The sequence below is a fragment of the Molossus molossus genome, unplaced genomic scaffold, assembly GCF_014108415.1.
Source record: "Molossus molossus isolate mMolMol1 unplaced genomic scaffold, mMolMol1.p scaffold_m16_p_17, whole genome shotgun sequence".
Taxonomy (NCBI): Eukaryota; Metazoa; Chordata; class Mammalia; order Chiroptera; family Molossidae; genus Molossus; species Molossus molossus.
The window spans coordinates 54,201,489-54,216,163 of record NW_023425352.1 but is presented as its reverse complement, the minus strand read 5'-3'; the positions used below and the strand labels follow the sequence as shown (position 1 = coordinate 54,216,163).

Here is a 14,675-nt window from a genome sequence, read left to right as displayed (position 1 = left end):
TATTGTTTTTGTAATTGCAGATTTATATTGTCTTGTTTAACACATAATCTCAAATTTACAAAAGCAGATTTGTTATGAGGCTGTAATAGTCCATGTTTAAGAATGAGAAACTGGAAAAAGCTAATATTGTAAAGTACCAACATACATTCCAGGCCCGTTGCGTGCAAAGTTGTGAGATTTATAAGGTATCACAAAAGTGGGTAGGATTATCTCCATTTTATAAAGGGGTAGGCTGAGGTTCAGAGGTGGAAATTTGCCCAAAGCCAGTTTAATATTGGCAGAGCTAAGATTCAGACCCCAATGTGCCTACTTGGAAAACCTTTTCTGATATGTATTTATAGTGGAGTAATACGGATGAAGGGCTTTTTCATATCTCCACTTAAAAAGTCAGTGATAGAATCAGGGATCATGAGTATGGGACTATAAATGACTGGCTGTGCCAAAAAAAAAATAAAATAGTGATACCTCGGTTCTCGAACGCCTTGACTTTCGACCAAATCGGTATTCGACCAGGAGATTCGAGAAACTTTTGTCTTGGAATCCGAACAAATATTTGGAACTCGAACTTCCGAGATGAGCCGAGTTGAGCCGAATGGCGTTCATTCGGCCCAGTGCGCCTTGCTTGCATCATCAGTGTGAGTGCAGAGAGAGAGTCACGCTTTGTGGAGAGAGTCACGCTTTACACTGAATTTAACCCTTAGACATACTGTACACTTTTATTTCTTGTTGAGACTTATGTTTTTCTACATATTATATACAAATTAGGCCAGTAAATAGGCATTTTCTGGGGCTTGGAACGAATTAATCCAGTTTCCATTATTTCCTATTGGGTTTCATTGCTTCGGTTCTCGAACAATTTGGTTCTCGACCGTCCTCCTGGAACGAATTATGTTCGAGAACCGAGGTATCACTATTACATTATCTGCTCCACCCTAACCTCAGGATTGTACAACCACAAGCACAGATTAAATGGTTTTAGTGCACACACTGGATAATACAGATTTCAAATTCTGGCATAAGACTAGGATATAGGGGATTTATAGGGGAGATTCTAAAGCCCTAAGAATGTTCCAACTTTTTTTATCCTCTGGATTTTATATTCTCAGAACAATTAACAGCCACCTCAAATTGTGGGTTCATCAAAGTCTCCCCAGGATTGTTGCTAGTTGGCCTCCACTTCTTTTGAGAAGAGGAGACTTGGAAGGCAGGGCAAGTAGACAGGAACTGACTTTACCTGGGTTTGATCTTAGATATGGAAAAGGGAAAGCTTTGAAAATGATAGGAACTCTGAAAGTTTAAAAGATGCCCTGGAGCCCTGGCCGGTTTGGCTCAGCAGTAGAGCGTCAGCCTGCAGTCCAGGGAGACCTGGGTTCGGTTCCCACTAAGGGCATGTACCTCGGTTGCAGTTTGTCCCTGGCCCTGGTTGGGTCGTGTGAGTGGCAACCACTCGATGTGTCCCTTTCACTTCGATGTTTCTCTATCTCTCCCTCCCCACTCTATCTGAACAAAAAATTGCAAAGTGTCCTCGGGTGAGGATAAAAAAAAAAAGATACCCTGGAGAGTTTGATAGGAGAAGCTTTAATTGGTAGAGCAGAAGAGAATATGATTTTGAAAAGTACTGATCAGTGAGGGGAACTACTATGAAATGGGTTAAGGTAAGGTATTTTTTTAGCTACCGAGTTTCATCCACTTTGTGCCCTTGTCTGTCCTTTGTCTAAAATTTGTACAGCCATATTTCCTGTGTCAGCTCCTCCTATCCCTGATTTCCCAAGTTTTCTCTATCCCTAGCTTGCTTTGGGTCTTCTGGCACACATTCTTTTTTTTTCCGGCACATATTTCTTGCCATGTCTTGGTTGATTGCATCGGCTTGTCTGGCTACCACCTTCCAATCTAATATAATCAAAATCAGCTCTGTACTTTAGAAAGCATTTAAAAAGAAAGAAAAAGCCTTTGCTTCAGCAGCTTACATTTTTATTATGATGGGGGTTTGGGTCATCTTATCGCCACCAAAGTGTAAGGTGGTTCAGGAGCTGGAGGTGAATGGGAATGATTCTGTAATGTCAAATCTGTAAGTCCTATCAGATAAATAATTTTTTAAAGACCTGTTATTTTCTGCTTTTTGTTTAATGTAGAATTTTTTCTTGCAGGGCTCAAGGGAAGTACCTACCCAGCAGTCCCACCCTGTAGGTTGCAAAATTATTTGGGCCTTAGAGCTCTATGTACTCTTGTCAGGAGCATCTTTGAAAAAGAACAAATCTATTTAATTATTGTTCTTTGGAAAAAACAACATATATGTGAGTCGTGTGAACTGCCAAATATCGATGTCATGCTGGTTTTTTGCTAAAAAACAAACAACCTAATAGGGACTTCCACGTATTGAAAAAGATTCCGCAATGGGAGAAGATAGGCGCCAGATTTATGGAGTAAGGGGAGGAGCGCAGCGGGGGAGGGGGCGTGGCGGCTACAGGCTACTTCCGCTTTCTCCGAGTAAGGTGGCTCCCGCGGTAGGAGAAATTAGGACGCCCGCCTCCCCGCTTCAAAGCTCGCTAGCCCTTCCAGGCTCCACTTTGCAGACGCCGTAAAGTGCGGTGTCGTGGCCACGCCCCTTCCTGCGCCTCTTGTGACGCCGGCGGCCTGGGCGTTTTGCGCGGGAAAAGGAAGCAGTTCGGAACTTGAGTGCTGCTGGACTCACTGTTTTCGAGGAGGCTCTGCCAACTTAGCACCTCTGCGGGCCATGGGGCTGCTGGAGCAGTGCGAGGAAGTGTTCGGCACTGCCGACCTTTACCGGGTGTTGGGTGTGCGGCGAAAGGCCTCGGACGGCGAGGTGCGACGCGGCTACCACAAGGTGTCCCTGCAAGTGCACCCGGACCGGGTGGGTGAGGACGACAAGGAGGATGCCACCCGCCGCTTCCAGGTACGCGAGTCCCTGCTCCACCGGCTTCCGGCTGACTGGCCCACCTGGGTGGCTCGCCCGGGACGTGGCCTGGCGTTTTCTAATCTGTTTCTCGGGGCGCGGTTTCCGTGAAAGGGTAAGGGTGACTTTGGATACTCTTTCCTCGCAGATCCTTGGGAAAGTCTATTCCGTTCTGAGTGACAAAGAGCAGAGAGCAGTGTACGATGAGCAGGGAACAGTGGACGAGGATTCGGATGTGCTCAACCAAGATCGGGACTGGGAGACGTATTGGAGGTTGCTCTTTAAAAAGGTAGAAATAAATAAAACAAAAGGGTGTAAGACTCTGGAGACTTCTCCGCAACTGTTCGTTCGCATTGTTCAACAAACGTTTATTTACTGCCTCTGAGGCATTGCATTTTGTGTTGTGTAGGAAGGGGAATTTGGCTTTGAAATACACAAACACAGAGGCACTCCTCAGGAGATATCATGTACTGTGTGTCTGAAGAACAAATGTATTTAACTGATAGGTGGAACCATGTGGTTTTTCTGGATGTATACATACACACATTTACTTAAATAGGTCTTATTTGTTGATGTAAGTGCTTGCAGTGAAGTGGAAGGAGGGGTTAATTTTTTACAAGATGTGCTTTTAAAAAAAATACTCAAATGTAAGCCTTGAGTGTTTCTCTGGGCTCTGGATACACTCTACACACCATTGGAAACTTTGAAGGTTGGACTAGGGAGAACTCTGGAAAAGCTTTGGCATACAAAATTTGGTTCCATGCAATAGTTTCAACTCATGCAACTGTTGTATCTGGGGAGAAACATTTTTTTTTTGAACCAGAAAAAGGTAAGTGCTCATATATTAGCCACAACTGTACCAGGCCCCACTTTAAGTGCTTCTCATGGTCCTTCCCCCCTCAATTCAGATAAGCACTTTCATGAAAACAACACTGAATTCAAACACATTCTGGTTTCTGAGAACATATGAGCCACCATAACTGCTCTCTGAAATAATTTTAATATGGCTTACCATACTAGACCCCCACACAAACTTTCTGAAATCCAATTGTGGCCCATTTATATTTTATCTCATAGCATTCAGTTTTATGTGTGGAACAACACATATCCATGTCACATTGCACAGCTGCCACAAAAACTGTTAGGTGATATGTTCACTCTTAAAAAGCATATTCTAGACCTAAGGGGCCTAGAATGGAGTTGTACTGGAACCACTTACATTACCACAGAGTAATCACAACACCCCCCCCAAAATATTTTATTTAATTTATTTTTTGGTACGTGCCCCTAGCGGGAACTGAACCCAGGACTCTCTGGTCCACAGGCCGATGCTCCAACCGCTGAGCCAACCAGCCAGGGCCCCACAAAATATTTTAAAACCACACCTCCCAAAACCTCTGTTAATAATCTACTTGTGAGACCAGTGTTTCTGATCTTTTCCCCTCAGAGACCCAGGAATTACAATTTTATGTGCTTCAGGCATGAAACAGCTCTGGCCACCAATACAGGCATCAAGCTAGGATGAAATAAGGATTGTACATCTGCTTTGCCCCCCTGATTGATATAAGACCAACTCCACCAATAAGGTGTCTCCTTGCCTAATACCAGGGGGTTGGGGAGAAACATTTTTTTTTTTTTATTTTTTATCCTCACCTGAGGACATTTTCCCATTTTTTTGTTCAGGTAGAGTGGGAGGGGGAGAGAGGAACAGAGAGAGAGAGAGAGAAACATCAATATGAAAGGAACACATCGAGTGGCTGCCACCTGCACGACCGACCAGGGCCGGGGACAAACTGCAGCCGAGGTACGCGCCCTTAGCGGGAACCGAACCCGGGTCTCTCAGGACTGCAGGTCGACGCTCTAACCACTGAGCCAAACTGGCCAGGGCAGCATTTTAACAACTAAATTTAGTTTTACTTGTATATCTTTAAAAATGAAACTCTCAAAGTTAAAGCATATGTTTCTTATTTGTTTAGATATCTCTAGAAGACATTCAAGCTTTTGAAAAGACATACAAAGGTTCTGAAGAAGAGCTGGCTGATATTAAACAGGCCTATCTGGACTTTAAAGGGGACATGGATCAGATCATGGAGTCTGTGCTGTGTGTGCAGTACACAGAGGAACCCAGGATAAGGAACATTATTCAGCAAGCCATTGATGCTGGAGAGGTCCCATCCTATAATATCTTTGTCAAAGAATCGAAGCAAAAGATGAATGCTAGGAAAAGGAGGGTAAGACTTTGAATGCTACTTATTATTTATATCTTGACTGCTTCCAAACCAATTTGAGGATATTTAACAGTAATGGAAATACAGACAAAATAACTGAAATAAGGATAAGGATTAATTTGCTATGTAGTTCTCTTCTAATAAAATGAGTATTACCAGTTCATCAAGAGAAGCTTATTCTCCCTAGTATGTTGTGCTCAAGGGGATTTTACTATGTGGATTATTTAGAAAATTATCATCTTAAAGTAACACTGGAACATTCTTCATATGGACGAGTTCTTGTAGCTTTCCTGGGGCATTTCTCAGTAATGGAGTCCAGATTCATAGGCTAGACAGTGGTTCTCACTTGATTAAGGGGGTGAGTGAGGACAACAGAAGCTGTCTTAAAAAAAAAAAAAAAAATACTGTGTTTCATTAATACAGATTCCTTTGCTCTTGCCCTGATTGATTCTTGAGTTGGGCCAGAATATTCTAAAACAAACTGTTCGGTTTATTTTGGTGGTGTCTTTCCAAACACACTTTGAGGAATGCTTTTTGGAGAATCGGGGATTGAGACCTGTACGTCCTTTACACCCATATTAAACTGGAGTTGGTGATGGTAGGGGAAAGGAGCTTAAGGACAGCTGGGGATCTGGGAGGGGGTAGTTTCAAAGTAGTGAACACCTGTGCCTCAGGTCTTTCAGAGAAAACCAGACTGGTACTCAAGTAACCATTGCCTCAACCTGGCTTTCATAATAAGAGTTCCATGGAGAGCATACAGTGTAAGATTTTAGATCTTTGGAGGGTACCTGAGGTGGATAACTTATTTGGTATGGCTGGATTGGGAGTGAAAGTAGGTCTGCAGCCCTTAGATACAAAATAAATAACACACAAGGGAAAGCTGATGTGTTGGGAGAAGTGGATTTCTGTATCAAGAGCTATCATTTTGGCCAATAGGCTACATTTATTTAGACTCAAGCTGACATTTTAAGTTGGTGATTATTTTCTCCGGTGAAACTGAGCACACAGTAAGTAGTAGTAGCTCAAGAACCTTTCCTAGAGCCTTGGGGGGAGGGGTTGGCATAGTATTGAGAGAGACTTCAGCAAACTTGGGGAAGAGGGATATAGTATTAAAAGAAACTGGATACAAAAACTGAAAGTAGACATTGGAAACTGTGTCTCTTTATTGGGATAACAAGATCCTAATGTATCATCATTCCTAGTATTAATAGTATTTATTACTATTTTGGAAACCCATTGGAATTGGGACCTCTTAATAGTTTTAGTTGTTGCCCTGAAGGAAAGAACCAACTTATTAACCTTTCCCAAGGTATTCTAGTGTATTTTGGAATCAGTGCCCTAAGAAAATTTAGCAAAAAAGGTGGCTTTGAAATCAGGTAAAGAAAGGTTAGAACTGAATTTGTTAGCATTTATTCTGATTACTTGAGAAATTTTAAACCAGGGTTGCTTTCAAGGCTGCCACCATAAATTGGGTTTCCAGAGGAGGAATCTGACTGAGGTGCCTGTATCCTGGCAATAATTTTTAGGGCATCCTTGGTTTAAGTGACTTTTCTTAGCTTTCTAAGCACTTTGTTTTCCTTCCTATCACCACGTGGTCATTAATACCAAACTACTTGCTACCCTTAACAAGTAGAAATGGAGAAAACTCAGAAATGCTTACTGGTATCAGGGTATACCGCTTGCTTTCAGCAATTTTGACTTTTAACGAATGACATGTTTGTGTAACTTTATTCTAAATAATCCTCAAATTGAAAGGGTCTTATAGATTTGCTTTTGGCAAAGAGGGCGCACGCACCCACACACATACACACAGTTGCTGTGGAATCTCATTTGAGTTTGTATTTTAGGCTCAGGAAGAGGCTAAAGAAGCAGAATTGAGCAGGAAGGAGTTGGGACTTGAAGAAGATAACTTGAAAGCACTCATTCAGGTAAACTTGTGGCAGGCTGTCTGTGAAGGTTGCCGCCATTTCTTTCATGTTCTGATTCTTACAGCTAATATTTTCTTTGGAGTATATGTATTGTGTTGTATTTTGTTTGTTTTTTTTTCTTTTAAGATATAATTCACATATCATATATTCATCTTTTTAAAGTGTACAATTCAATGGTTTTTAGTATATTTATCAAGTTCTACAACCATCAGCACTAAGTCAGAACATTTCATCATCCTACAGAGAAACCCCTTACCCATCTGTATTTACTCCCCATTCTCCCTTTTGTCTCTTTGGATAGTCTTGTGTTTTGAAAGCTTGTGTTTTTAACTCTCAAACAGAGCAGACAAAAGGATCGGCAAAAGGAAATGGACAATTTTCTGGCTCAGATGGAAGCAAAATACTGCAAATCTTCCAAACGAGGAGGGAAAAAAACGGCTCTCAAGAAAGAAAAGAAATAATGGAATTTTCTCTTCAAAAATCCTTAGGTGTTAATTGATGCCATTGTAGGAAAGGTACAGTCAAGATTTGAAGACAAAAGTCAATTCAACCCTTAAGTTGCTTTTTCCACCTAAATTATTCAGATTAAGCATGTAAATCAGAATCTCTCAGCCTGATCTTAGGTATCTGTGAAGTCCTATGAAGGAATTTGGTGGTGGTGGTTGAGGGGAGAGAAAGGGGAAGGTTGGTATACTTCTGACAGCACTTGCTTCTGTGGATCTTCTGTACAAAGAACTTTATCTAGAATCTGGGTCTGTCCATACTTCCTTTACCAGCTGTCATTTTGCCACACAAAATGAGCTGCAGAGTATTCTGACTGATGTGCATGTTTATTAGAACTGGTACTCCGCCTAGCTAGAATGCCTTTAGAACACTTGCTGGACATCTGTCTTCCGAATACTTGACAGTTTGCTTTCTGTCATAATATTCTTGAATAGATCCTCTCCTTTTGGTTTGTTTTACTCAACCATGTTTTGTACTCTTTGGTTCAAGTATAGGAGAAACAGGTGTTCACATTATTTCAAATATCTTTATAAGACTTATACATGATTAAACAAGTAAAAAATAACAAGTTTTTAATGATCACTGGGCTGTTACTGCTGAACATCCTTGGGCAGGTCACTGAACTTTTTTTCTCATCTAGGAAAGGGTGAGGGAGGTTGGGTAAATTTGAGTTTTAGAGGCTTCCTTGACTCTTCACTCTAACTCTGATGGCTTCATCAGTGGTTTCTTTTCATGCATTCATGGTATTGATGTGTGGTAATAGAACAGATCTTCACTTAGATGTAGTCAAATTATATGTATTCATTAGAATATATGGAAATATTTTAGGGAATGTACAACTTAAAATCTCTGATTTGTAAACTAATATATTCAATGTCATATGCATGAAATAAGCCTTCTGTTATGTATAATTTATCAGAGATGAGCACATGACGTTTTCAGTTTGTGGTTATAAACAAGTTAAAAATACTCTTTATTTGTATTAAAATAAAATTTAATGCAGGTTGAAGCATCTGTCTTCATATAATAGCATTAGAACACTTTGATATAATAAAAAAATTAAAATTACCCCAATTTATAATCACTTTATCCCTTTGAAAATTAACAATAAGATCTAGAGCTGGTATGATCATCAAAATTAAAATTCAATGAAATTTAAATAAGATAAATTTAAGCCATAGTTAAAACCATTGCTTGCATTCATGAGTACACTAAGGAAAAGGTCCATGGTAAAATCAGAAGAATGCCTAAGTCCTCTACTTCTGCTCTTATGTTCATACTGGAATAATTGCCAGGTGTCTGAAATTTTAGGGAATTGCATCTTACTGGCTCACTAATAGAAAGATTCTATAAATTTTTTAATTGACTTTTAGAGTTACAGGAGAAAAATCTGGCAAGTGGAGTTTAATAGTTGGAAAAAATATGACCACTAAAGTACTTTAAGAAAAGAAGCATAACCTGATATCAAGCAGGCATTGTGAGGTTGAGCTGTCCTATCTGAAAAAAGTAATACGCATTATGATTCATTGCATATGTTACTTTACACCAGTGTTTAACATTTTTGTCTTTAGTTACCCCTTCCTATGGGATTGAACATGTAAAGAGAAAGCTTTAGGAATGACATCTGTTTGATGAGTAGCTCAGATTTTGACAGCCCTGTCTCCTAAAAATGACTTAAAACTGAATATAACTCTCTAGAAATTAATATAAGCAGAAGTATTCCAATGCTAATAACTTAATGTTATCAATCATTTGCTGCTTTTTGTTTGTGTATAGTCTCATAGAATTCTATAATTGAACTGTTCATTGTTAACAGACAACATGAGCAGTGATCTGAGAGTAGTTATTCTTTTGTTACATCTTAGGGTACAAACTTTACTGCCTAGTGGAATAGTTTAACTTAATGCTGAAAGAAGACAGTAACTGGATATAGAAACAGTACCCATGTAATCTTTGGCATGTACAGTGGTGTTTTCTCAGTTTTACCAAAACATCTTCATGAAGATAGTTTCAAGGTGTCTTCTTGTAAACAAACTCTGCGTCACACGATGAGTGAACGCTGATTTATGAAGTCTTCCCACGTGTTCCCTATAGCCTGAAGCAGGTTCTTCTCATTTGCCCTATGGTCCCTGCCTGGTTCTAGAGACGGGTCCACCTCTGTTTTGAGATTTTGTAGAGCCATGTAATTGAGGACCTGTCAGACAAAGAGGACAGCGTAGAGTAACATTAGTAGACATTCTCGATTTGGTAAACTCAAATTCATATCTAGACTTTTTTGCTCCAATAATCAGTTGGACTTTAAATTTGGAGATTAGGAATAAGTAGTAAAGTGTGTATTTACCAAAGCAATAAATACCTTGCATATTTTATGGAAAAAAATAAAACTATTAAGATATGAAAGCAGTAACCTAGTTTTAGAGAAGAGCCCACTAATTGAAAAAGACTAAAATGTGTTTCACTTAACTAAATGTCACCCTAGTTACACCTGACCATCAACATGGCCGAATGTAATAACTTAGCTCAGAGATAGGATTGCCTCTCTATGAAGACTGATCCAAGAAGAAAATCCATTGAAGCATTCAAAGACTATCTTACTGCCACTAAGAATGGAACTAAGAGAATTCACTTGAACTACAGAGATCATTTGAGGCAGATTACTTTTTAACATACTAGCTGATTAATCTTATTAACAGCAAACATATCAATTGCCCCTCTTCTAAATTTCACCTACAACATAGTGAGAATGACCTGACGGTGGTAAGAAGGCCATTATAGGAAGAATTAAGACATTTTTAAATTTTCTCCCATCACTCATGTGAAAATAGAAACTACAGAATATAACTTAGAAGTCAGAAAGTAAGTGGGATAGAATCAGACTCAGCATATCTTGACATTTTAGAATTTCTTTTGTCTTACCTTTGCCTAGCAGGTTAACTTGACCTAAGCAGCTTAATCTATAGCATATGGGTTTTGCCTACATAATAACAATGCAGTGTTTGAATGTTATGACAGTAATTTATTTGGCTGAATTTTTTTAGATTTAAAAAAAAATATTGTTTACTTTGCCAGAGTGGTGAGAGGTTAATTTACATGTGAGGAAACAATTCCGGAACTCTGTGGCTCTGAACTATAGAGTTCTTCTCTGTCTTTATTATACCCCATTTCCCAAAGTGAATTTGAGGTGACTTACAAAGATGTAGGAAAACAAAATATAATAAAATCCAGAGTAAAAGAAAATAAGCATAGAAGAAAAAAAGATAAAGGCAGGGTCTTAACATAGTAGTAAAATATCAGTCATGGCCCCACCTGTCCCTGCAGATCCCCTACCAGGTCGGGCCTGATGAGGACACTCAACAGCACATGAATGATGATACTGCGTGTCCGGCTGAAAAAGAAAAGAGGAGACACTTACAATGCTGTGTCTCCCAAAGGATACTATGTTAGTAGATTTACAAGGGAAAATCTTGAAATTGGACAACAATGTAAATGCCATTATCTGCTATTCCAAGGGGACAGGTTGGCTGAGTGTACTCTCATATTCCAAGGAAAACCCAAGCCAGAAGCCCACAAAACCATTTGTTACCTTGTAAAAATGGCAAGTTCTACGACTTCATTAATATGCCTTTAATAAAATCTTGGCATTTTTAAATAATCCATATGGTTTAATGTTTCTAAATATAATTGGCTGCCAAGAGAATTTTATCTAATTTCAATTGCCTGCTGTTTAAAATAACAGAACAGAGCCTTTTCAGCAGCATTGAAACATCCATGACTTTATGTCTATACTTGAAATATAAAACCCAAACATTGCAAAATTACCTTATGGGATTTAAAATTTTTAAGATCTGACTAAAATATTAAAATGCAAAATATCAAAACTATCCATGCCATCTCACTGGCACTTGTGGACTTAAAAACCTCCCTCAGATCTGTGTCAGAGCACTAGAGTCTAGAGATTTCTGGAATTTTTTTCTGGTGAAAGCCCATGTTTTTTATCAGGTGTCAGCAAACTTATTTGTAGAGGGCCAGATGGTAAATATTCTAGACTTTGTGGTCCACACTGCCGTTGCTGGACCTGTGCAACTCTGCAGTTGTAGTGGGAAAGCAGCCAGAGACAGTTACGTGAATGAGCATGGTGGCTCTGCCCTAATAAAACTTTTTTAAAAATAAAAACAGGCAGTAAGCCAAATGGCACATGGACCGTAGTGGACTGACTCCCTTTCCAGGTGAGAACACAGGGGCAGAATGCTGGTCTGGCAGTGCCAGGCCCAGGACTCAGATCTAGTGCTCTGTTACATCGAGTTCCTAACTCATTCCCTTTTCATGACAGAAAATTGTGAGAGAAATAGCTAAGGTAAGAAATTTTTACTTTTTATTATAAACTGTGAAAATGAAGAAACTTTACATTTTTTTTCATGTTTTCAGCTTTACTCCTAAGGCAACCAAAATTAAATGTTTGATATGAGAGAAACTAGCCATAGGATATAATTATCAAGCACTGCTTAATAAATGTTCTGGATCAAATTATAAGAAGACAAATGTAATTAAGTTTGTCAAACTCCCTAGTGTTCACATCCAGTAAGAATTAGAAATGCTCACATTTCCCTTTTGCCCGTGTTTGGGTGAATCTTACCCTAAGTCAAGCGTCCTGAGGTCTATAGTGTCCCCCCTAGGACCTGTAATGTGGCTTTATTTGGAAATAGTGTCTATGCAGATATAATCAAGTTAAGTTGAGGTCATACTGGATTAAGGTGAGCTCTAAATTCAGTGACTGGTAATCATAAGAGGGAAATTTGGAAGCAGGCCAAATGAAGACAGGCAGAAATCAGAGTGAAGCAGCTGCAAGCCAAGAAATACCAAGGATTGCTGGCAACCACCAGAAGCTAGGAAGAAGCATTCTTCCCTAGTCTGCATCGGCATCATGGTTCAGCCCACACCTTTATTTTGTTTGGACTTTTAGATTTTTGAACAGAATAAATTTCTATTGTTTTAAGCCATCCAGTTTGTGGTAATTTGTTACGGCAGCCCCAGGATACTAATGCAGTGTCCACCCATTCATTCTCTTTTTTCTAGTGGAGGAACGATTGTACAGCACTTTAGGTTCTAACAGTTCAAGGGTTATGAGTTGGGATAAGTGGGCTGCAAACACCACCACGCTGAAAACTGGTATAGGTTGTGCAGCCACTGTTTCGGGGCACTAAGTGTGGTCCCGGTCACTTCCCCAGCCTCAACAAGCCCTTTTGCCTCAAAGCAGAAGAGGTGAGGCTTAGCTTCTGGTGTTCAATTGGGCAAGGCCAATGCATGACTTCCAATCTCCCAACCAGGTTTTTCTCTTACTTAAAAGTAAAGGGGCAAGTAAATTTACCTGACATGGTAAGGTAATGTTAGCATCTCAAACAACTAAAAAGATGCAAGTTCTAATTTGCCCATCCACCAGTCCACTTCATTATCTGATATCATTACTAGTATAAGTCCATGAAGGCAGCCTTTTTGAGAAGGAAGTTATGCTGATCTGATATGCACTGGGGTTTATTTTCAGAAATATCTCAACTTTTACTTTGTTTAGAATTTGTAATTTATACATAAGGCATTTGTGTGTGTTACATGCTGAGTTGGCTCTGACTCCTGGTGACCTTAGGAATGAGTGATATGCACAGTGTCCTGTCCTCAGCAGCCCTGCTCAGCTCCTGTAGACTCGTGCCTATGGTTTCTGTTACGGAGTCAGTTCATCTCATATTTGGTTTTCCTCTGTTCCTGCTGCCTTCTATTTTTCCCAGCATTATTGTCTTTTCCAAAGAACGTTCCCTTCTCCTGATGTGCTCGAAGTAGGACAGCTTCAGTTTTGTCATTTTTGCCTCCAGTGATATCTCAGGTTTAATTTGCATTTTACCTTATTCTACAAGTTAAAAGAATGAGTGGCAGAGACCAGTTAGAATTTCAACAAAATGTACTTAAAACACTATTGTAATTATTAGAACCTCAATTTTTATGCTTCGAGTTAAAGCCACTATGTAAAATCTTAAGTCTGCCAAACTAGTTTTTTCCTTTCCGCAACTATCAAGACCATAGAGGAAACATGTCACTACCAAAAATGACTGAGTTGTATTGGGCCTGGAGAAAAAGTCAGGTAAAAGGAGCCTCTCCTGGGGTTGTTGATGTTTAGGCTCATTCACCACCGCACTTCGGGCTCGATTGGAATCACCATGGGTTTTCTGTGGAGGAGACAAAATTACAGAAACAATTAAAACAATTTGTTGTGCATATTCTCCATCAACCTTACCAAGTATGGTAACTGCAGGCCAAGCACCTCTTGTTCCATTGTCATTAAACAGAATTCAGTATGTACTTTTGACAAAATATAGTATAAATTAAGACCAGAATACAGATCCTGCAGAATTACTTGCCCATGAGGAAGCACAGGGAAAGGCAACTGGAAAGAGACTTACCGATTGCCTTTGTGGCCCCGCAGTGCTCAAGTGTTCCACTTCAGCTGTGCCAATAGGTGGCAGCAGATTATTTCGACTCAGGAGCATTGGTGAGGGGGAAGAGAGCGAGTTGGCCACCACTGGGCTGCAGATCCCACCAGTGAACACCAAGACATGAAAGCATAAAGTTAGAACAATACAAACAAAGTAATCAGAATCAAATAAATGAAATATGAGTTTAATGTTATACATAGAAAACTAAGCTGTCTTAAGTTTTTAAGTAAAGAGATCTCAATGAGAGGATTTTTTTCATAGTATTTTATGATATTTGTTGAAAATATCCTGGATACACAGCAGAAGTTTAGTCTTTCTCTCACAGAAAGTTGGGATAAAACAGCTTTCCCTATCTGGTGTTGCACTTCTCTACCAATAATGGATTTGTAAGTTCATATCTGATGGAATTCTCCACTGTTCTGAGCCTTCTGATTGTCCTTTTGACTAATAACTATAACGCACAGTAAAAGACCTAAACTTTCATTTTCTTCCATGGGATTTGGAGCAGTTTGCTGTATTACTCATACCCAAGACATTAATTGAAACGGAATGATACTTTCTTGTCCCAGAAAAAGCAAAACAACTTCCTTTTACACTTTGAAAAAAAGCACTGTCAGAAGAG

At 39.6% G+C, this 14,675-nt stretch overlaps 2 protein-coding genes and 1 pseudogene across 6 annotated transcripts in view; 1 reads left to right on the top strand and 2 right to left on the bottom strand.

Annotated features, from left to right (window-relative positions):
• The first annotated feature begins 2,155 nt into the window (after positions 1-2,155).
• Positions 2,156-8,525, top strand: DNAJC9 (DnaJ heat shock protein family (Hsp40) member C9). The gene is made up of 5 exons (XM_036265261.1): positions 2,156-2,914; positions 3,063-3,203; positions 4,891-5,145; positions 6,990-7,070; positions 7,412-8,525. Exons 1-5 carry the CDS (start codon positions 2,735-2,737, stop codon positions 7,529-7,531), a joined length of 777 nt encoding a protein of 258 aa, XP_036121154.1. The 5' UTR covers positions 2,156-2,734; the 3' UTR covers positions 7,532-8,525.
• LOC118632825 lies at positions 4,381-4,527 on the bottom strand (annotated as a pseudogene).
• A 109-nt stretch (positions 8,526-8,634) lies between the features above and the next one.
• The window catches only part of FAM149B1 (family with sequence similarity 149 member B1), a 67,973-nt gene continuing 61,932 nt past the window's right edge, over positions 8,635-14,675 (bottom strand). Inside the window, exons 10-13 of one of the 5 annotated variants that reach the window (XM_036265733.1) lie at positions 14,021-14,144; positions 13,661-13,786; positions 10,881-10,959; positions 8,635-9,768 (exon numbers count right to left, since the gene is read on the bottom strand). In XM_036265733.1, the coding sequence (XP_036121626.1) occupies positions 9,695-9,768; positions 10,881-10,959; positions 13,661-13,786; positions 14,021-14,144 (403 nt within the window). In that variant the 3' untranslated portion in view covers positions 8,635-9,694. The remainder of the gene's footprint in view (positions 9,769-10,880; positions 10,960-13,660; positions 13,787-14,020; positions 14,145-14,675) is intronic. The other 4 variants (XM_036265732.1, XM_036265734.1, XM_036265731.1 and 1 more) reach the window with 4 other exon arrangements.